Source organism: Hordeum vulgare, chromosome 7H, assembly GCF_904849725.1.
Source record: "Hordeum vulgare subsp. vulgare chromosome 7H, MorexV3_pseudomolecules_assembly, whole genome shotgun sequence".
NCBI lineage: Eukaryota > Viridiplantae > Streptophyta > Magnoliopsida > Poales > Poaceae > Hordeum > Hordeum vulgare.
Genome location: NC_058524.1, coordinates 3,091,071 through 3,113,344, shown reverse-complemented (window position 1 = coordinate 3,113,344; position 22,274 = coordinate 3,091,071). Strand labels below are relative to the sequence as shown.

General features: G+C 43.6%; 1 protein-coding gene across 1 annotated transcript; it reads right to left on the bottom strand.

Moving 5' to 3' along the window:
• Nucleotides 1-7,037: 7,037 nt before the first annotated feature.
• On the bottom strand, nt 7,038-7,782 carry LOC123407065. The gene has a single exon (XM_045100106.1). The coding sequence runs from the start codon at nt 7,681-7,683 to the stop codon at nt 7,219-7,221; it is 465 nt and encodes a 154-aa protein (XP_044956041.1). The 5' UTR covers nt 7,684-7,782; the 3' UTR covers nt 7,038-7,218.
• Nucleotides 7,783-22,274: the final 14,492 nt, after the last annotated feature.

The following is a 22,274-nucleotide window of genomic DNA, read 5'->3' as shown; positions in this document are numbered from 1 at the left end:
AGAAATGCCAGGTGATAGTATCTTATTACTTGTGTGGAATGAGTTCCAGGTGAAACTTGTAGTGCTACGAGGGGTCGTCACAAGACGCTCCATGTACTATCCGCTGTTGTTAGCCAGGAAAACATGTGTTCTGACAGTATGAATGTTGTTAGCTAAGGTTCAGTCCTCTTTAATGGTTAATTTTCCTCCTAAAAAGAATGACTCCACATGGATCCAGATTTGTTGTCGCCAAGGGCAGAACAACAAGTTTCAGCAATTCAGCGTTAGGCTTTTGAAGATATAGTATTATCGTTATAGCATCCAATTTAAGATGGTTGAGTGCTATAGTATGTTAGGTACCTTGCATTCAAGCGGGAAGTTCACAACCATTTGCCCTGTCCCTTGCAACCGGTAGAAGAACAGGTCAAGTTCCTCCCTTGGCTTTCTGGGGCATCCTGAAGGTTTTCTTGCCAAGCAAAAAGAAAGCAGAACATAAGCTCTGTCAATATCAGTTAATCAGCTGAGCGGACCTCACATGCCACTTTGCCTTTTTTCACTTGCATAACTTCCTCACTGGTGATGTATCTGAAAAAAATAAAGCACGATCCCGATACGAATTCATGAAAAAAAAATGGAGATTGACACAACAGCTAAATTATTTGTATTCAAGCAGACGCAAACAGAAAATTCTTTCATAGGCCCACCATATACAAACTAATCCGCAATTCGCAAATAGTATCCACACATCTACTCATGGGGGGAGGTTATATTCAGTACTACAGCCTACCAAGAATTTGTTCTGCATTTGTTAAATAGTTATGTTCTGCATTTGTTCTTTGTCATCAGGTGCCCAAGAAGATCATAAAGTGGTTCCACCGCAAATACTTACAGTGGCAATACTTCCTAAGAATTGAAGATTTTGTTTCCAGAAACATTTCATGTTCTGCTGCCAATTTAACTCAATATTCTGTAACGAAGGAAATTAATTTTGCAAGTTCAAAATGAGTAAGCACTCCAAAGACTAACATTATTAAAGATCCAACATAAGGTGTTACTTCACATGTGTGAAGCAGTCAGGAACACCATAAACAGTGTTTCTGTAGAATTATGAAAATCTTCCTGTTCTCAAAATATGTAACCACATCATGCACAGATAAAAGCAAGACCGAACATTATTACGGGAGAAGGCAACATTTTGATAATAAAGGTGCTCATTGCAAACTATGCCTTGATCATTGAACAGAATAGCCAGACGCCTCGCCACAGGACGGCTGCTGCACTGGAGCAGTCGTGATCCGACCATTTTCAGCAGCTGCGTAGCGGTGGAAGAGGTTGGCGTGAAAGGTGCTCAACCAGTCAACCTGCACACGCATTGTTTAGCTATATGAGAGATCGATAGAGACGAATGCAAGTATTGGAAAGCCAAATCTTGACAGCCACGACAAAGATGAGTGAATCTGAAGAATGTTTGGTCCTCATAAAATAGTTGAGGATCTTCCTTGAGAGTTGCATTCAGTTAAGACAGGGAGACTTTGCTAATCAATTTTTCTGGTGCCCACCGTGTATTTCAGGCTTTTAGCATGGATCAAATTGCAGAAATGGTGATAACTGCTATACTAGCTACTCTTTAGTCTTGAATCCTTTGAACTCTACTACTCTCTTCGTTTCTAAACATAAGTCTTTTTAAATATTCCATTAGAAGACTACGTACGGATGTATGTAGACATAATTTAAATGTTAGGTTCACTCATTTTAAGTCGTATTTGGTACCCTAATGAAAACTGTAAAAAGACTTGTACTCCCTCTGTAAACTAATATAAGAGTGTTTAGATTACTAAAGTAGTGTTCTAAATGCTCTAGTTTACGGACGAAGTACTTAGGAACGGAGGGAATAATATTTATATTCCCTCTGTTTATAAATACAAGTTTTTAAGAGATTTCACTAAGTAACTACATACAAAGCAAAATGAGTTAATCTATATTCTAAAGTATGTCTATATATATCCGTATATAGTTCCCTGATGGAACCTCTAAAAAGAAGTATAATTAGGAAGGGAGGGAGTAGGTGTTATGACATTTTCTAACATGATTGAATTTCTAGTGTAAATTAGCACATGATAACAGTTGTATCATTCTCACCTGCTGCTGTAGGGTAGTATAGGAGCTGTTCAAATTGGACGGTGGGTCACCGGCGTTGAAGATCAAGGCGTTCCGAGTTGGAGAAGAAGGCCGCAGCGCGCAGGGGAGCTCCGAGCGGTGAGGGAGTCGGCTTCCAAGGTCGATCCGCGGCAGTCTTGGTGCTGCCGCTGCCGTCTCGTGCGGCCGCCTCCCAGTCCCAGGACGCGACGACGGATTATGATAATCTGGATTATGGATTGCTAATGACCCATTACCCTTGTAAAGTTGGAGATAATTACATTCCTACCACCGCCACCCTCCTCTTTTAAAACAAACAGAGGGCAGACATGTCATTATGCAATGTAAAACCTGGATTACAATTTATATAATCTGACCTCCAAACATGCCCACCTGGATTATTTTTATAAACCAGATCATATAATCTACCTTCATAATCCAGATTATCATAATCTATTGTGGTTCCAAACAGGGCCTTAGCTGGTGTAGAGTAGATTATGAGTTTTTAATAATCTGTTCATCTAGTTTTTATAATCTACATATGCCATGTTTGAAGACAGAATAGATTATAAAAACTGGATTATATAATCTGGAAGGTTTCAAACAGGGACTTATACAACACTGTATGTACACAATGTTTAACAATCACCACCGACGTGCATCCATGGGTGGACGACCCAATCCCACATCTCCGACGTGAAGATGGCGACATGGATCATCCTTCGCTGATCCGAGCAGACGCAGACCACACGGAACGACCAGGGGTTCTCATCAGAACACAGCAGATGGAAACCAAGGAAGGAGAACTTGAGGCGTCTCCCAGCCTTGACATCGTCGGGCACCTGGATGATGTCCATGGCCCAGGTCATGGGGTTCATTGTTAGTAATAATCTTGTCTAGTCTAAGGTTGCTGTAGTACTAGTGTCAAAGTCGTACATGAATTAGTTGTGTGCGTGTGCATGTAGTAGTAGGACGTGTGCATGTAGTAGGCTAGTAGCTAGTAAGAGCAAGTACAATAGTATAGCCAGCTGCTGACTGTCAGTCATTATCATGTCATCTATAGCCCATCTTATAGCCAACATGTACAATAGTTCATTATAAAAGTGTATTACTTCTTTATTATATGACCCACATCTTATACTCACAAAATGTCTAGGAGCACGTGTTAGAGTTGGCTCTTAGCTAAGAGCCCGCTTACCTTCTCTCTCCTCTTCTCTTTCCTCTAACTAAGCAAAAAAAAAAAATTATTTCTTATAGCCAGCTGATTCAACTTTATTGTACTTGCTCTAAGACGTCATGTGTTTTAGTAGTCCAAGTAGTAATCAGGTTGGATTGGTTATTGCTTTGGTTTCCAAAGTAGCAGTGTCCGTGTAGGAGTGTTGGTAGAAGCTCGAGTTACGTTTCAAGTCTATGGCCCTGTTTGGATACTAAATTAGTTAAAGGTTAGAGTTAGATACTAACCTGAATTAACTCTAATCAAAGAGGTGTTTGCATGGCAGGGTTAGATTGACAATAAATGCATTTTTTTCAATCATTTGACTCCTTTAACAAGGATTTGGTCTGGCAGAGGTAGAGAAAAAGGTAACTTTTTTCTGGCCCCACCTAACTCTTAACCCAAATAAGCACCTCTCCATCGGGTTAGTTTTTTTAGGTGGGTTAGTAGAGTCCAAACTAACCCAAACTAACTCCAACCCATGAATCTAAACAGGGCCTATGTCCGTGTAAGACACGATCCAGTTGTCAGCTAGGTCAGCTGTGTATATTTATATGCAGCCAGATCGTAGCTTTGTAATCAAGTTGTGAAAAAGAGGGGGAAAAAGAACAAGCCGTAGCACGTGCCTTTGGCAAAAGTTCTCGCGTGTGTTTATGTTCTTCTGATTTGATGTGATCGATCCTGAAAACAAAATTCCAACACGCTGCAGCGATGCATGGCTTTTCGAGCATGTCCCATAGCAGGATGTATCCATCACGGCAGCCGGTGATACTCCAACCTGAGAATGTGTCGGCCTTGAATATAAGGGGAGTGAGGAAGAAGTCTCCATGGCGGAGGACAGCAGTGACGTTGGGATCTGACTGGCGCAGAGGGACAAAGGAGGGGGTGATAGCATCGTCAATTTCAAGGAAGAGCCCGATTATGGACGCCGGGTGGAGGGCGAAGAACAGGCGGCGGAAGGATGAGGAAGAGCGGATGACGCATCTTGTACCACTTCCACAATTTGGTGTTGGAGAGGACGGGAACTATAGGTTTCTAGTACACTCAAGCCACTCAAATCACGTACGCACCGGGACATTATTGTAGAAAAACCATAATGTTCGGTGAACCGGTGAGGTTTTACAACAATAAAACTGTGGTTGAGTTTGTTAGTAGGGCAATACCTTTACAAAATCGATCGGATTTCAAATCCTATCGAGCACAATATAATTTTGCGTTGGACCATAAAAACCGTCTGTGGCCACTTCCACGATAGAAATTAAACTGCCTCGAGGAAACCCACCCAACCCACGTTCCATCACAACAAACAATCTCTAGGCAAAAATCGGTATCAAACCCTCCCATCAAATCCGCAGGATGGTGATCCAATGGCTAGCGAGTTGTTTGGCTGTAAGTTAAATTCAAAGTGTTTGTCAGACAGAGTTTTCGTAACTTTTACTGCAAAAACATAATTATACGCCACAAAAGTTTTGTGGCATAGTACAGCCTATATTTTACTAGTTAGTTTATGGTCAACGTTTGACCCAAAATACGAGGAAACAAATAAATCAGGAGGAAGGAACAACAGGTAAAGTCACATCTCATAGTACAGCCTATTTTTCAGTCATGATCTAGGCAGTCTGATGCTGCTGCAGCTACAAGAACATTTAACTCATTCCTTGCATTTCCACTAAAGTGTTCCAAAGAAAATATGGTACCTAAAAAGGAAACTCATCTCCGTATTTGTGCATATGCTTCAAAGGCATGTGCTACTCAATGTGGTAACCTTGTCGAATAGAGATATATTCCCTCTGTTTCTAAATATAAGTCTTTCTACAGATTCCATTATGGACTGCATACGGAGTAAAACGAATGGATCTACAATCTAAAGCATTTACATATGTATGTAGTTCGTAGTGAAATCTCTAAAAAAAACTTATATTTAGAAATGGAGGCAGAGGCAGGCCCACCTCAATTCAAGGGTATTCAGTTGAATATTGATTAAATTTCACAAAAAATAGGTATACATATATTATATATAATGTTCTGCATAAGACAAAACAAAACTGGTAAGCTGCAGGTGCTAGTTAAGCAATTAAGCCCAAAAGATAGGCTCCTCACAGAGCTACTCGGCCCAGCCGCCCAGGAGTGCATCGCAACGATGCACACGTACATTGTGGCCTAAAAAAATAGATCGGTTGATCGATCACGAACTGGCACCTCGCCTGTATTGTTCGCATACGACACCCATCGACCAGATCGTGAGACGAACCGCAAGGCTGCCGCGACGAATCCCTCGCTCCCTGCGAGGCTGCGGCCCTGCATCCCTTCTGCAGTACAGCTTTCTGTTGTGATTTCTAAACCTGAAGAAGTAGGCAGTGGGCAACAACCAACAACAACAGCTCGCATTGAATCAGGTTCAAAGCCACGAGCACAAGTTGAATTGAAGGTATAATTGCTAATTAGATGTACTAATGCATCGATTTCTGGAATTGGGATATGCCTTCTCATGCCGATTCTTAGTGGCACTGACATCTGAATTCATCCCATCAAAAAATAATATCTGAATTCATCTATGACTGCAGGTACAGATACGGTTCCTTCTTGCTGTCCAGCAGGCTGTTGCATGAGCAGAGTTTGAGCTCCTGATTAAGTTATTTTCACCACTTGTCTTTCTTATTTAATTATAGTGAAATTAGAGACTAGTTTGCAGTCAATTATGTATTGTGTAGACATAAGAATTTGCACTTTTCTGTACAAGTTTGTAATGAGAGAACTTTTATAAATTCTGAATTTGTTAGAGTGAGCATTATGTATAGCGATTAGTACTCTAAACTTGAACAATTGAATCTCTATAGTAGTGATGTGAGGAATGATGAAAACTTCACAAACATGAGAAGTCTAGCAAAGTTATCTATGATGCTTGTTAAAACAGGGAGGAATCTTCGGTATAATATTGTCTACAAACTTCTCAAGTTAGTGCTAGTTCTTCCTGTTGCAACAACCGGTGTTGAGAGGGTGTTTACGTCAATGAAATATAAGAGGAAAAACAAGCTAAGAAGCAAGATGGGGCAAAAGTACTTGATTGATTGCTTGGTCACATTTGTTGAAAGGGATTACTTCTTGCAAGTTAAGGATGAGGACATCATCACTCATTTTTAAAGCATCAAGGATCGCAAAGTTATGTTGTAATATAAATAAATATTACAGGACCGTGTCCGGCCCAAACGCCGGCTCGGACCGTGTCCTGGAATGCATAAATAAATATTGTATATATCCTTACACGAGATCCATTCATAGACACTCGTGCCATCCAGCAGCAAGATTGCATCTTGAAATGCATAAATAAATATATCCATACACTCACATGAGATCCATTCAAGAGATACTCCTGACATCCAGCTGCAAGATCTGAAAGTCACTGTACATACCGGAAGAAACAATGAATGAGGGCAAACTCTTTCCTCTTATGGATTATTCACACGCACATCGCCCATTTGTGGTGATTACGTGGGGTCAAGCACGTCGTTGGACTGTCTTTAGACACTAACATTTTGTTTTGCTGGAACACACGCACACCGTGTGCATGGTAGCTAAGAAAGAGGTATACATCAACTTATATGTTCAGTATCTTAAAGATGTTCAAGGGGTAGGCGTGCATGCATGTGTTTACAAGGCACAAACTGAACCGATCATGTATGTACGTACATTGCGAAAGAAACAACTAATATAATGAACGAAAACTCATCCCGCTTATTATTTTTTTAACTGAGAAAAAAACATAACAACGCGTGATATATGAATACAAACTCACAAACCTAAACGCGTAGAGAACAACACGATCTTGGCAGCAGGGAGAGCGCGGGAACACGCACATGCAATCACACGTACGTACGGACGGACGGACGGGCTCAAGCCGCCGCGGCGTCGTCGCACTCGTCGATCTCGATGGGCCTGCCAGACTCAACATACTGATTCACATGGAACGACTTGGAGTAGGAGATGTCCCCGGAGACGGTGACGTCGACGGACTGGCAGTGCCACTCTTCACCTTCCCCGGAACTGCCGTACGTGTCGAGGCTGAGGACGAGGCGGCACGGCCGGATGCATTTCGGGTCCGTGAAGCTGAACTTGTCGGTCCTACCACGGTCGAACTTGACGCCAGCGGCGTCCTCCTCATGTGACACCATGGGGCCGCCGCCGCCCTGGCTATCGCGGAACAACCAAAACACCACGAATGCTTCGTCCATGCCGTCCCCAGGCCAGTCCCCCGTCTTCACCTTCAACTGATACTCACAATCCCCGTTGGTGGGGGTGCCACTGCCAGCGAGGAAGGTGGCCACCAGAATGACAAGCGCGAGCTTGGACATGGCCATGGCGCCGGCGGTGCTGGCTACCTGCGTTTACAAGCTAGCTGCTACCCCAGCTGCTGCTGATGATGATGATGATTGATGATATATGGTTGATGGATGGATCGGGTGGTCTCCAGCTTCCCACCTTGTGCTGCATTTATAGGGGTTTTGTGCCAGCACCAGCTGCTGCCCATATCGAGCGCAGCGCCGACTACCTCCACTCTATTAAAAAGCTAATCCCAGATTTGCATACAGTCGTGGTTGATACGATCCCTGCCCCTTCCTGATTCCCAAGGAGTTGCAGAAATCAGATGAGATGCGATTCGATCAGGACATCGATCAGATCAAATGGATGATAATAATAGCATTATCTCCCGCGCGACCGACCGGAAGGGGCCGGCAGATCAAGCGCTGGATCGCATCACATGCAGCTGCACCCTCTCTCGAAACAGGCTTTCGCCCAGCTTTATATATAAAACACACGTCCAGCATTCAGACAGTACAACCCAACAGAATGAAAAACGAAAGAGACGCTGGGGCAACAGCACAATCCTACCCAAAAGAAGGAAAAGAAACAACAAAAAGCCCTCGGAGGGGCAGGCTAAGAAGCCTCCGGGGGAGCGGAGAGCCGCCGGGCAGCCGCCATCAGCGCGTCCACGTAGCGCTGAAGCCTGTCGCAGTCTCGGGTCCTAACGAGCGGATGCCGGTGCTGCAAAAAGGCAAGGGATTTGAAGAACGAGTCAGAAGCACGTCGCTGAAAGACCCTCTCAATCACCATTTTGTTGCGGGTACTCCAAAGGGTCCACGTCATGGCTGCGAAGATGAGCCAGAACAATCGGCGCTTACGGCCGACCTGGGTGGCCCGTACCTGCAGAAAACCTGCAAGGTCCGAGGCCTCCCACTCCGAACCCAGGGCCTCACGTACAAAGCACCAAAGGGCCTGTGCCGCGACGCAAGAAAACAGGATGTGAGGTCCGGTCTCCGGGACATGGCACAAGGGACAGATGCCGTTACCCGGGCCATCGTGTTTCAACACCTCCGTCTTTGAAGGCAAACGATCTCGAAGAAGCTGCCAAACGAAAATCTTGATCTTCAGGGGCAACGGCGCCTTCCAAAGTGGGGAGATCCACGGAAGGACCGGCACCCTGCACAAAGCCAGATAGGCTGAACTAACGGAGAATTCTCCCGAGGGAGAAAGACTCCAGGAAACACTATCTCTGGCCGACGAGGCCGGGAGGGGAACCACTGCCTGCAGTAGTTCCCAGTCCTGGACCTCGGCTGGACCGAGGGGACGGCGGAACGCAACCTGCCAGCCGTCCTCGAAAGCAGACGCGGAGACAAGGACAGCAGGGTCATCGCAGATAGCAAAGAGCCGCGGGAAACGTAATCGTAGAGGCTCTCCATCCATCCAGGGGTCCAGCCAAAACTGGGTCTCTTCCCCATTACCCACCGAGATCCGCAGGCCCACCCTAATATCTGCTTGATGCCCTGTATGGATTTCAGAACCGCGACCCAGCTGCGAGAGAGCATGCCAAGAGGGGCCTGCCCCGCAGGTACTTGGCCTCGATCAGTTGAAGCCATAGACCCCCGTCTCCCTGCAAGATCCGCCACACCCAACGAAGCATCAGGGCAACGTTCATGCGGCAGGACGCTGGGATGCCCAAGCAACCTTGGTCCTTTGGCAGGCAAATATCAGCCCATTTTACCATGTGATATTTTGGTCTACCATCCCCTGCGTGCCAGAACAACCTAGCCAACTCCTTATCAAAGGCGCTATGCACACCTTCGGGCAAGATATACATCCCCATCATATACATGGGGAGGCTCGCCAGGTTAGAACTAATGAGGACAGACTTGCTACCCTTAGAAGTGAACCGGCCGCACCAGGGCTCCGCACGGGACGCTACTCGTCCCACAAGCGGATCAAACCCACTAACCAAAATCTTGGAGTCAGCCAGAGGCATCCCCAAATAAGAGATGGGGAAGACAGCCAGCTTGCAATTAAGGTTGTCCGCGATCCTGTGCTGCTCCGACTCGGAGTAGCCCAGGACCACACCACAACCTCACTCTTATCAAAGTTAATCTTAAGTCCAGACATTTCCTCAAAGCAGAGTAAAAGGAACTTAAGATTAACAATGTCCGAGTCGGAGCCTGTGACCATGATCATGGTGTCATCCACGTATTGGAGGTAGGATACACCACCACCCGAGATGAGGTGGCCAACCACCCCCTGAATATGCCCAGCGAGCTGAGCCTTATCCAAGATGCCAGCGAGGGCGTCAACAGCGAGATTAAAAAGCAGGGGCGAAATAGGGTCACCTTGCTTTACCCCCTTGGAAGCATGGAAAAAGGGGCCTACTTCCCCATTAATATTGATCGCGGTGGTACCGGATCTAACCAGTTGCATGATCCAGGAGCACCACCTCTCGTCAAATCCTCAACGCTGCATCACCATCCTCAAAAAGGACCAATCCAGACGGTCATACGCCTTCTGGAAGTCCAATTTTAGGAAGACCCCCTTGAGTCCCTTGAACACCACCTCGTGGACAATCTCGTGGAGGGCAAGAATCCCATCATGGATCCGCCTGCCCTTCAGGAATGCGGACTGGAGGGGTGAGCAATCCGTTCGGCCACAGGGGACAACCGAGTGGCGCAGACTTTAGCAAAAATGCGCGCCACCATGCTGATCACTGTGATGGGACGGAATTGCCGAATATCTGAGGCCCCAACTATTTTGGGAATGAGAGCAATGACACCATAGTTAAGCCTGCCCATGTCCAGGGTCCCAGTATAGAATTCATGAAACATGGGCATGATGACCGGGCGCACGGTCTCCCAGAATCTCTGGAAGAAAACTACCGGGAGGCCATCCGGGCCCGGGGCCGAGCGAGCCTTCATAGAGGCCACCGCCTGGCCCACCTCCTCCGGGGAGAACGGGAGTGTGAGTTCTGCATTCTCCGCATCGGACACCTGGTCAGCTGGCGACCAGAAGTCGTCACAAAGGGAGGAGCCTCCACGCAGCTTAGTCGAGAAAAGCTCCTTATAGCAGGAGTAAATATGGGATGAGATGTCCTCTGGGCTCTCTAGAAGGGCATCCCCATCCCAGAGGAAAGGTATGACACATTTCCGCCTACGGCCATTAGCGATGGCCTGAAAGTAGGCGGTGTTTGCATCCCCCTTCAGAAGCCAATTCTGGCCTCCTCGACGCTGCCAGAACAGTTCCTCGCTATTAAAGATGTCCATGAGCACGGCGTCGATGGAGTACCTCCGGGTCCAGTCATCCGGGGAAAGACCCGCCCGTCTGCCAAGTCATCTAAGACCTTAATCTGACCCAGCAGGTCCCCTTTACGGGCCCGGAGGTCAGCGCCCAAATTCGCACCCCAGCCCCTCATGGCCTGACGAGCCAGCTTCGCACAGTGGTGCCAGATATCCACCGCACAGAAGACATGCGGCGGGGAAGCGGCCGCAAGGAGCCAGCGATCGCGGACCAGCTCACGGAAGCCAGGCTGCTCCAGCCAAAACATCTCAAAGTGGAAGCGGCGGGATCTAGGAGGTGAACCATCCCCCGACGAGAAGATCAGCGACGTATGGCCGGAGCCAATCTGCGTGACCGCCTTAAGGCCACACAGAGGGAACATCACTTCCCATTGTGACGACGCAAAGACCCGAATCAAAACACTCGGATGGGGTCTGCTTGTTTATTAGACCACGTGAACCTAGCCCCTACGTGGGCTATCTCACGTAGCGCCATGTCTGCGATGCAGTCATTGAAAAGACGCATTCGGGGCCGATCCACATTCGAAGAGCTTTTGTCAGAAGCTCACCTAATGAGGTTAAAGTCACCGGCCACTACCACCGGAGTGGTGCATCTCTCCACCTTGTTCTTCAACTCGGCAAGGAACTCGGCCGATCGGCCATGGTCCGTCGGGCCATAGACGATGATCACCTCCCAGCTGAGGTGAGCACGTCGATCAGTGATGGCCATGCTCACGAAGAACCCCCCCCCCCCCCGGTCCATGTCGTCAACCGATAACGCGTCCTGCCTAACACCAAGCAGGATACCCCCAGAGTGGCCCGTCGCAGGGAGCCACTGCCAGGCGAACTGGTGACGGGAGAGCCTCTGGAGCTCGTGTATGCTAAAATCCTGACGAATCGTCTCTTGCAGACCCACAAACTACATACAAATGTATATAGACATATTTTAGAATGTAGATTCATTCATTTTGTTCCGTATGTAATCCGTAGTGAAATCTCTAAAAAAAACTTATACTCCCTTCATTCCAAAATAAATGTCTTAAGTTTAATACAATTTTATATTAAAATTAGTATAAAGTTAAGACGGTTATTTCGAGACGGGGGAGTATTTAGGAACGGAGGTAATACAATGGAATACAATACAGAATACAGGTATCGCATGGGATCTGGCTGGATTATTTTTCCCTGAAACTGATCGATCTGAGAGAGAGAGGGGCCGGGGTTCGATCCGCATGCAAGGCAACGTGGTGATGCATGTGCGTATACTAGCAGGATCAACAACGTTCAGCAGAGTACCATGCAGAAACCGCGCGAAACCTAACCCAAGGTACTAAAAAAACTATAGTGCAGGACAAATTGTACTCCCCATGCAGTGGGAAGAGTTAATAATATAGCCAACTACTCCCTCCATTTCTAAATATAAATCTTTTTAGAGATTTCACTAATGGACTATATACGGATGTATATAGACATACTTTAGAATATACATTCATTCATTTTGCTCCGTATGTAGACCATTAGTGTAATCTCTTAAAAGACTTATATTTAGGAACGGAGGAAGTATTAGTTATGTGGTATTGTCATGTCATATATAATCATCACTAAGGTTAGTTGTAAGATTGACTATGAAAATACTTTCTTTTATATATTTTATTCATATTTATTGCATTTGTTTAGAAAGTACAGTTATGCTCTTGCATGAGAGTTCACTTCCATTATTTTTTTATGTCTCTCTCCTTCACATAGGTAAAAGCTGTCATGTAGACGGCTATAAATCCAATATTGTACTTATTCTTAATATACTCCATCGCACCCATGCATAGTCAAAATTACCCAAACCCACTTCGCCCCGCAGCCCAAGCTCTGTTAGGAGTTAATTGCAGGGCACTACCACACTTGGGCACCATGTAACCGATTGGTACCAATAGTCATTTTTTTTGCGTGTCAGTACCATCTTGTAGCCTAATTGTTGCAATACGATCTGACAGCCGTATAACACGTACTGACCATGTATCTGACGTAACGGGCCCGCATGGCAGTCCTGACGAACCGGTTCGGTCGGGGTTTAGGCTCGCTCGCGGCCCATCCTGGTCGACCGAGCCGTTCCCCTCCTTCCCCCTTCTTCTCTCCTGGAGTCTGACCCCCTCTCATCGCCGAACCTCGTCGGCCGGAGTTCTCCGTCGGCCGACACCACCTCCGGCGCGCCATGGTTTATGAGGATGAAAGTAGCAACGAGCTATCGAGCCTAGACATCAGCTCCTCCTCCGACGGCATGATGTACCGGGTAATTTTAGAGCTAGGGTTAGGTTTAGTGCTTCTGTTTCTTGGGGATTTATTTCTGTTTTTTGGTTATTTCTTTAGATCCCTGCTAGCATCGACGACGAAGACTACATGGGCATCGAGAACTCTACTCTGGATGTTTGCTTGGAGCATGGACTGCCGCCTGAGCGTCGCGTAGCATTCGAAGGATTTGAGACAGGCAGGAGGTTTTTGGTTTGTGCTCAGCCGGTAAGATGCATGAAGTTGGTTTAGTTTTTTGTACCTGCTGGTATTGCTCAGCCAATCATGTTATATGGAGTTTGTTTATTGTTGATATTGTTCCTGATCCCACTATAGTCATTGTTAGATGCAGCTTAGTTAGATGCAGCATAGTTAATTGTTTTTGTTATGTGTGATTGTTCCTGATCCAACCATAGTCATTGTTTATTACAAATGGGCAAGTGTTCTCAGATTGTTTAATAGTAAAGATAGAGCTTAGCTCCAGGATTCTGGCTTAGTTGGAAGTACTTCTACAATTGCTGGTATTTTTTATTGATTCTAAACATGGAGCTTAGGTCAAATACTCTGGCTTAGTTGGAAGTACTTCTACAATTGCTGGTATTTTTTATTAATTCTAAACATGGAGCTTAGGTCAAATACTCTGGCTTAGTTGGAACTGCTGGTATTTTTTACTAGTAGTGGAACTAGTGGAAGTAGTGGTCAGTACTTCTGCAATTGCTGTTATTTAAAAAGGGGGTCAGTAGTGGTCAGGACTGCTAAAGATGCAGCTTAGTTCCAGTTGCTACTATTTTCTAACATGTGTTTTTTGTATTGCAGCCACCTCAAAACTGTGGTTTTGTTGGGTGGGTAGACCAAGAGTGGCCTCCCACAATGCAAAATGCATTGTTGAAACTTTGGGAAATGTTGGAAGACAGTAGGAGTGGTAGGAGGGATGATAATTTGGAGAATTCACTGAAAATTCACCACCTGACAGAGGAGAAAAGAAATCTTGATGCAAACTATGACAAACTAGTAGAAGATGTGAATCAACTACTCAGTACCCAGCAGGAGAGGGTCATGGATTTGAGCTATATGAAGGTGAATGCCCATGGTGCAGAGAGCTCTAGTTCTTATGTGTCTGTCATGCAGTTTGAGATTGATAAGAAAGAGGCAGAGATAATGGAAGTTAAAGGGAAGTATTCAGTGCTTATGAACCTTGCAGAATCTCAAGGCAGGGTCATTAGGACCCAGAAGGCAAATCATTTGAAGGAGAAGGAGAAGTTAAGTGAAGAGAACTACAATTTAAAGGTTCAGGTTGATAAACTGACAAAATCTGAGGACAAACTTAATGATGACATTGTGGTGCTCAACCTTCACATTGATGGTCTGAAGAAAGGAATTCAGAATCTCATTAAACGCAGGGATGAGATGAAGCTTCAGATTGCTGATCAGTTGAAGGCATTGGAGAAGAACGAAGAGAAGTTGAAGATGATCAGGGACATTTTGGATGGATGAGCTGATCAGATGAAGATGAAGTCCACTATGCTATGTTCTTTAATGCATGTTGTAATGTTGAACTGCGCTATGTTCTTTAATGCATGTTGAACTCCACTATGCTATGTTTGTAATGTGCACTATGCTGTAATGTGCTGCCCTTTTGTACCAATGTTGTAATGCAAGAATCTCTGGATTATGTATGCTTAAGTGAGTTGATCTTTGTTCAACCCTAGTATGTTGTATTATGTGAAATATCTTATTTGTTGCATTGATAGATGAGCTCTTAATTTCCTACTTAGTACTGATCATACACCAGCAAATGCAGTCAATACACATCATAGAACTTGAGTTCTCTACAACTTACTACTTATCACGTATAACACATCATTTAGTACTGATCATACAACCATAAAGTACTTTGAATACACATCATTAGTCTTGGTTACCACTGGCAGTAAAAAATGCCATCCACCCAAAATGGTTTCTTGGTGTAGGACCAGCTGATGAACCTCCATGAGCTGATGATGAAGCTCCAGCAGCAAATCTAGTGGCAGGACCAGCTGATGAACCTCCAGGAGCTGATCTTGGGGTACTGAAAGGCCTATGAACACTGGCATTACTTGTTGATCTTCTGGTAGATCTTGTAGGGGGATGCTGTGATCTTGGTTCCCTCCTTGGTCTTGCAGCTGTAGGTTGTGATGTTGCAGCTCTAGCCTGTAATAATGGAATGAACACATGAACATAATAGTTGCAAAGCAAATAAACACAAAAAGACAGTACTTGGAAAGCACATTATGAGAAAATATGCTTACCACATGCTTGTTTTTCCTCAGAGCCAACTCTGCTCTCAACTCTTTTCTGCAGTTGGTGTATCTGTGGCCTTGGAGCCCACAGTTGCTGCATGTTATAGTGGCCATTCTTGAGCTGTCCTTTGGTTTTGGAACCTCAAATTTTCCCTTTATTCTCTTCTCCTTCTTTCTTCCCTTCTTAACATGAAATTTGGGTGGCTCTATGTGTGCTCCACTTGTCCTTGTCCAATCATGTTCACCAGGAACAGGATATATCATTGGCTCATAAGAAGCAAGGTAGAATTGTTTTTTAAAGAATTTGGACACATATTCCTCTGGAAATCTTTTTGCCTTGTTTATTGCTGATATTGCATGGTTGCAAGGTATGCCAGACAGGTCCCACTTTCTGCAGCTACATGTATGAAGTTCCAAGTTTACAGCATGTGTTTGCTGCCCACTACTCACTTGCCATATATTAACACCAGCTTGGATAGGTTTGCAGTATCTAGCCCTTTCCTTTTCCACCTCTAGCTTCTCAGCATAATGTGGTGTAATCTCCCACAGAGCTGCCTTTCCTTTCTCTCTATTCCTATGCCACCTAACCATCTGCTTGTCCTTAATACCATCAATCATAGTTCTAATAGGTTTGTTCCTGAAATCTAGGATATAATTGTTGAACACCTCTGACAGGTTGTTAACAACTAAGTATGTCTTGCAGTTAGTGTCAAAAGCATGCCTAGCCCATGTGTGCTTAGGTATTCCAGTGAGCCACTTCCAAGCTTCCTCACTCTCATTTTTTAGATCATTCATGGCAATGTTAAACTTGTGTTGGTTGTAAGCATAGCTTGCATTATCCATGCATTTCTTAAGATCTTCCCCCCTAAAACCAGCATTCTGGAAATTTTCATAGAGGTGTCTAAGGCAAAATCTTTGATGGCAGTTTGGGAATACTTGATTTACTGCATTTAGCAGCCCCTGATCACATAGCATCCTAAACTTAGCACATACCTTAATAGAAATGCTAAATTTAATTCAGTTTCAAAGCACATACCTTCTGTCTATCAGACATGATAGTATAAGGACCAAATTTCCCAATTTCACCTCCTAGACATATCTTCAATTGGTGCAGAAACCAACACCAATTAGCTGTGTCCTCTTGTCCAACTATAGCAAATGCAAGTGGGAAAATATTGTTATTGACATCTCTTGCAGTGGCAGCAAGGATTTGAGCACCAGTTGTCAGCTTAATGAAGCATCCATCAACACCTGTTCATGGAAAGCAAAGAACAATTTAAGTCTATAAAGCATTGCTAAACAATTAAAATTACTTATGCACAATAAAACAATGACTAACCAATGAATGGTCTGCATCCATTCAGAAATCCCTCCCTTGCTCCATTGATGCAGAAGAACATAGCATGAAACCTTGGTGCTGGATGTGGTATTTTTGTAGTAGGTTGAGAAGTTACTGTTGTGACTACAACTCTACTACGAGGGTTTGTATCCATGATGGTCTGAGCATAATCCCTAAGTCTAGGATACTGCTTCTTGTGCTCTCCTAGCACAGCTTCTACAACAAGGTTTTTGGCCCTATAGGCCATGTGCCTTCCTACATGAACACCATAATTCTCCCTACGGTTATCCATCAAAGTGTTTATGCTAGTGGTGGGATCAGACCTGAACAATGACTCATAGTTCTTTGCAAGCCACTTTGCACTAATCCTTGATTTCTCTGTGATGGTAGGGCAAGTGTGCTCCAGCCTCATTTTCTTAATAGCAAAGGTCTTCTCCCCTTTGATAACTGCAGCAACAATGCAAAACTGGCTATGATCTTGCTTACAACAAGCAATGATCCTTTGGTCTGAGTTTCTGTGATACCTAAAGTCTCTGGCCTGTGTGATGTGCAAGCTCAACAAATCTTCTCTGAATTGATGTTGATCCTTAAAGCACATGTACAAACATAACTGCTGATGTGGATGTTCAAGTGTGTCATTGTACCAGATCCTTGCTTTCCTTTTCTTGGCCATACTCTTCCTCCCTTTAGGTAGCACAAATGAGGGTGGCTCATGTCCATCATCATCATCCTCAAACAACAACCAATCATCTTCTTCATCTGCTGAAGGAATGTAATCAGGTATCACCTCCTCTAACACACTAGAATGTGACCTAGTAGTGGGTCCTTTCCTAACTTGAAGTTTCTTCCTCCTTTTTGGAGATTTTTGCATTGGAGGCTCTTCTCTTCCAAAAATATCCTCATCTTCCTGCTCAAACAAATCTTCAACATCAGTGTCACCCTCATAATGTAATAGTTCCTCATCTGAATTTTCATCTGACTCTTCTGATTGATCTACATCTTCTTCATCCTCTCCTAAGTGTGAGCTGTTATCTGAATTGTTATCACTTTCATATGCATCACTACTATTATGTGACTGTTCAAACTATGGCTCTTCCTCCAGATTGTCCTTTCTGAAGTTTATGCTTTCTTGGGTGCAAAAGGCAGTAGGCTGAACTACACCTTGTGGATCAACACAAAGAACTCCACGCTCACTAAGATCATAAAGAACAGGTGGTTGATAAACTATTGGTACTAATTTATCTTGTTCAGTTGGTGCACTTGCTGCTAAATAAATTGTTGTTGCCCTCACTAGCAAGTTGAGAACTAAACTGTGCTTATATTCCTTTTTTAGTTCCTGCAGTTTCATGCTTGTGTCAATCAAATCTAAGCCCTGCTCTCTGTCCTCTCCTATTCCTAAATTCCTCATGTGGTATAACTCATCTGACAAATAAAAACCTTGTGTTTGCAACACTGCATATAGGTTCAGAAATGTAACATCTGAGCTACATAGCTTCATATCAAGGTTTGGCTGAGAATCAAAGTGAATCCTCAGTTCCCAAACATCATCATTCAAACTGCATATAGGTTCAGAAATGTAACATTCAGATAAGCAAACTCATAACCATAAATATTCAGATAAGCACACAACCTCTAACATTTTAAATGGCATAATTTCTGTTTCGTACACTACTAAGCATATTTTCTGTTTTGTACACTACTAAGCATCATTTCTGTTTTGTACACTACTAAGCAAAAAATTGGCAACACATTGCTTCCTGAGAGAATGAAACAAAATTGCATTCTATCTCTCGGGCTACTATGTCTCTAATCCTCCTCTAACACACAACCTCTACCATTGATACAACATCCTCTACCATTGATACAACATCCTGTACCATTGATACAACCCAAAAAAAGAAATAAATTCAGAGAAGCAAAGAGAGGGATAGAGTAGAGGCACTTACATCACGCCGCCACCAGCACCACTGGTCCAGTGATGGCTACTTCTAGGGTTGGCCACCCAGATCTCTGCCATCTTGACCCTGTGCTCCATGGACACCGGCGCCTCCTCCTCCAAATCCTCGTCATCGCCGGAGGAGTCGCCATCCTCCACAGCCAGACCTACGTGGTCATCTACCCCGAGGCCGGGGAGATCTCCGTACCCGCCCGCAACATCATCGCCGCCGGGAGTCGCCGTGGTCATCGTCGGCGAGCTGCACAGAGAGGGAGAGGGGAAGAGCAAACCTAGGGTTCGAGCAAAGCTTCGTCCGGTTCGACCAGGTTCGACAATGTTGGTCCGGTTCGACCAGCTACCACAGAGTGACCGAGCCAGTACGAGTAAGCAGCCGTGGAGACTGTCATGCGGGCCCGTTACGTCAGATACATGATCAGTACGTGTTATACGGCTGTCAGATCGTATTGCAACAATTAGGCTACGAGATGGTACTGACACGTAAAAAAAATGACTACTGATACCAATCGGTTACATGATGCCCAAGTGTGGTAGTGCCCTGCAATTAACTCCTGTGTTAGGAATAAGCCACGCCACCACCGATGACCAGCATGCGTGTGCGTGTTGATCGAGTCGGGCGAAGGTCCGTGGCCGTGTCCATAGCCGTGGTCAGTTAGCAGGGTCGTGTGTGCACATTTGTATTCAAGTTCGAGCTGGTTTGTAGGTTGTTGCGGTACGTAGCATGGAGAAACTGTATGCACGTGGACTAAGATTGATCATAGTGAAGTATTATATAGCTAGTATCATATTCTTAGGATTAGCAAACATGCTGATGTGTCAAATAATTTTAAAAAAAATAAAGTAACATAGATAGATATAGTATCATGTTAAATATTATATTACTATGTGTCATGCATGTTAATAAATAAGATCATCTGTAATACTACTTTATGATATTATGTATTATAAAGGTAATATCATATAATACCATATGGAAATAATTGGCTACCCATGATGGTAGCTATAAAAAGTTCACTGAATTAAAAAAAATCATCAATTTTTAAAAACAGTTCACTGATTTTTTAAAAAGTTCATCAATTTTTAAAAACAGTTTCCTATTTTGAAAAATATTCATGAATTTTAAATTATGTTCATCGGTTTTCAGAAATGTTCACGAATTTCCAAAATGAGAATATCAATTTTCGAAATAGTTCACGGGCTAAAACAAATTCATGAAAGGTCTATACATGGATCGGCTCATTGCGGAGCGCTGCAGGCGCCGGTTATCAAATTTTGCCTTTAACCGGCGCCTGTAGCGCTAAATAGGTTTTCCCCGATACTTGACGCAGGGTTTCCCACTCGTTGCCCCGCCACTGTTCATTATTAACCTAGGCCCACGGTGATTGTTGGCTATTCAGAAAAGCTCACAAAATGTTAAAAAAAATAAAAAAGTTCAGGAATACTGTTTAAAAATATCAATTTTGAAAAAAAATTGTTTTCTAAAACATATCAATTTTTAAACAAAATCATTAATTTTAAAAGATTAATTGATATTGAGAACAAATCATGAATTTTTAAAAATCTCATCGACATGAAAATAAGCGCAATTATATTTGAAAATTCATTAATAATCATGAAAAAAGAAAAAATTAGAAAGGTTACTCATTTAGCATAAGAAAAAAAACATAAAATTTAGAGACTGTGTTAATGGGCCGGTCCAATTCAGTGAATTTGGTTTAAGTCATCTTAAGATTTAAAATAGACCGGGATCAGAGAGTTTGGTGTGCTGATTTCAGAGATTGAGAGTTTAAGGTTTGTTTGAAGGCGGCACAAATGGAAACGACCTCTCGGGCATCGCTGCTTCGATGCGCGATGTCGTGTTCTAAGAAACCAAGTCCGACAGCTGTGCCACATTGGAGTGGGCTGCCCATCCCACCGCTTGGTCTGGCCGCGGCTATTTAAGTCGCAGCCCGTCGTCGTCTAGAGCACCACACCGTCCTCATCCACCTTCCCAAGTAGTTGATGGGACAAGGAAAGAATATTTAGACTTGTCCAAAAATGGACTAGGGACTGTTTAAATAGGTAGGGTTTGATCTAGAATGTGTGTTGGATAGTTTGAGGATCCTCGACTTTTAAATCAAACGGTCGAGGTCTTGCCAAGTGGTGGTCTAATGTAAAAATGGAAGTTTTTTAGCGTAGATCGGAGTTGGTCCGGGCCCATTAGTCACGGACGGGCGTTTCCAGCGGGAGTTATCGGACGCATGCAAGAGGTCTATGCACTCAGAGGCTAGGCATGAGAAGAGGTATGGCAGCCCGTCAACAAATTTTATTTACGAAAACGTCCGCATTTTGACCGGCTATAGTGCCGCTATAGTTTAATAGTTCGGGTATCAAACGATCTTCGAATGCGACGAAATTTGGCGGATGGTGTACCTAAAATATATTAAGACTACATGTCAACCTTTACCCCGTTTCGAGAATGTTTTATTCCCACTGATAAAATAATATTTTAATAATGTTGGAAGTGACTGCACGTGTGTTTGGTTTCGAAACAGTCAACATCGAGAACATGAAGAACCGACAACTACAAATGTATGCAAGTTTGGAAAAATAACGGTAACAGGGTGCCGATGCAATGTGAATGGCGCAATGATAAATGTGACAAGCAAATAAATAATGCGGCAATAACGAAATACGCTGAAGACATCTGAAGCGTCGGTCTTAGGCTGTTACAATGTCGGAGAGATTGATTGGAGAAAACCTGGATTCTTTTGTCTTTTTATTTATTTATGTATTATATGAATTTTATCTCTTTTTTTGCTTTTTCAAATACATGCCAACTGTTTGAATACACGTTGTGTTTTACATATACACACTACCCGTATTTCTTTATGTGTTGAACATTTATGAAATACACGATGAACATTTTTCAAGTTTAATGCATGTTAAACATTTTTTTAAATAGGTGTTGCACATTTTTAATGCACATTAGACTTTTTTTAATACATGTGAAGAATTTTATAGATAAACCTTGAATATTTTTTCAAATATATATTTTACATACAGGTTGAACAATTTTTCAAATACTTGTTGAACATTTTTCAATACATGATGAATATTGTTTTTCAATATATCATGAACAAATTGTTTAAAATGTGTGAAATTTGCAAATGCCACAATTTGTTTCTGAATGGTGCAAACAATTTCTGTTTTATGCTGCACATGCATTATTTTTACACTACATGAACAGTTTCTTTCTCTTTTTGTTTGTAAAAATGTACGAACATTATTTTACCCCTTGAAGAAAGCGGTTGCTGTTGCTATGTCTCGCAGCTGGCGAAACAAAGTGACGCCTGTCAGTGTGTTGTGCCCCAAGAGGAGGGACGATTCTTGTCATTGCGCACATATTCTTTCTGTCCGTTGTGCAACAGATCTGTGTACACAACGAGAAAATTGACTATTTACCATTTTCAATATCGGCCTTCGTAAAATTGTCACTTTTAAGATTAACTTCATAAAAATGCCACCT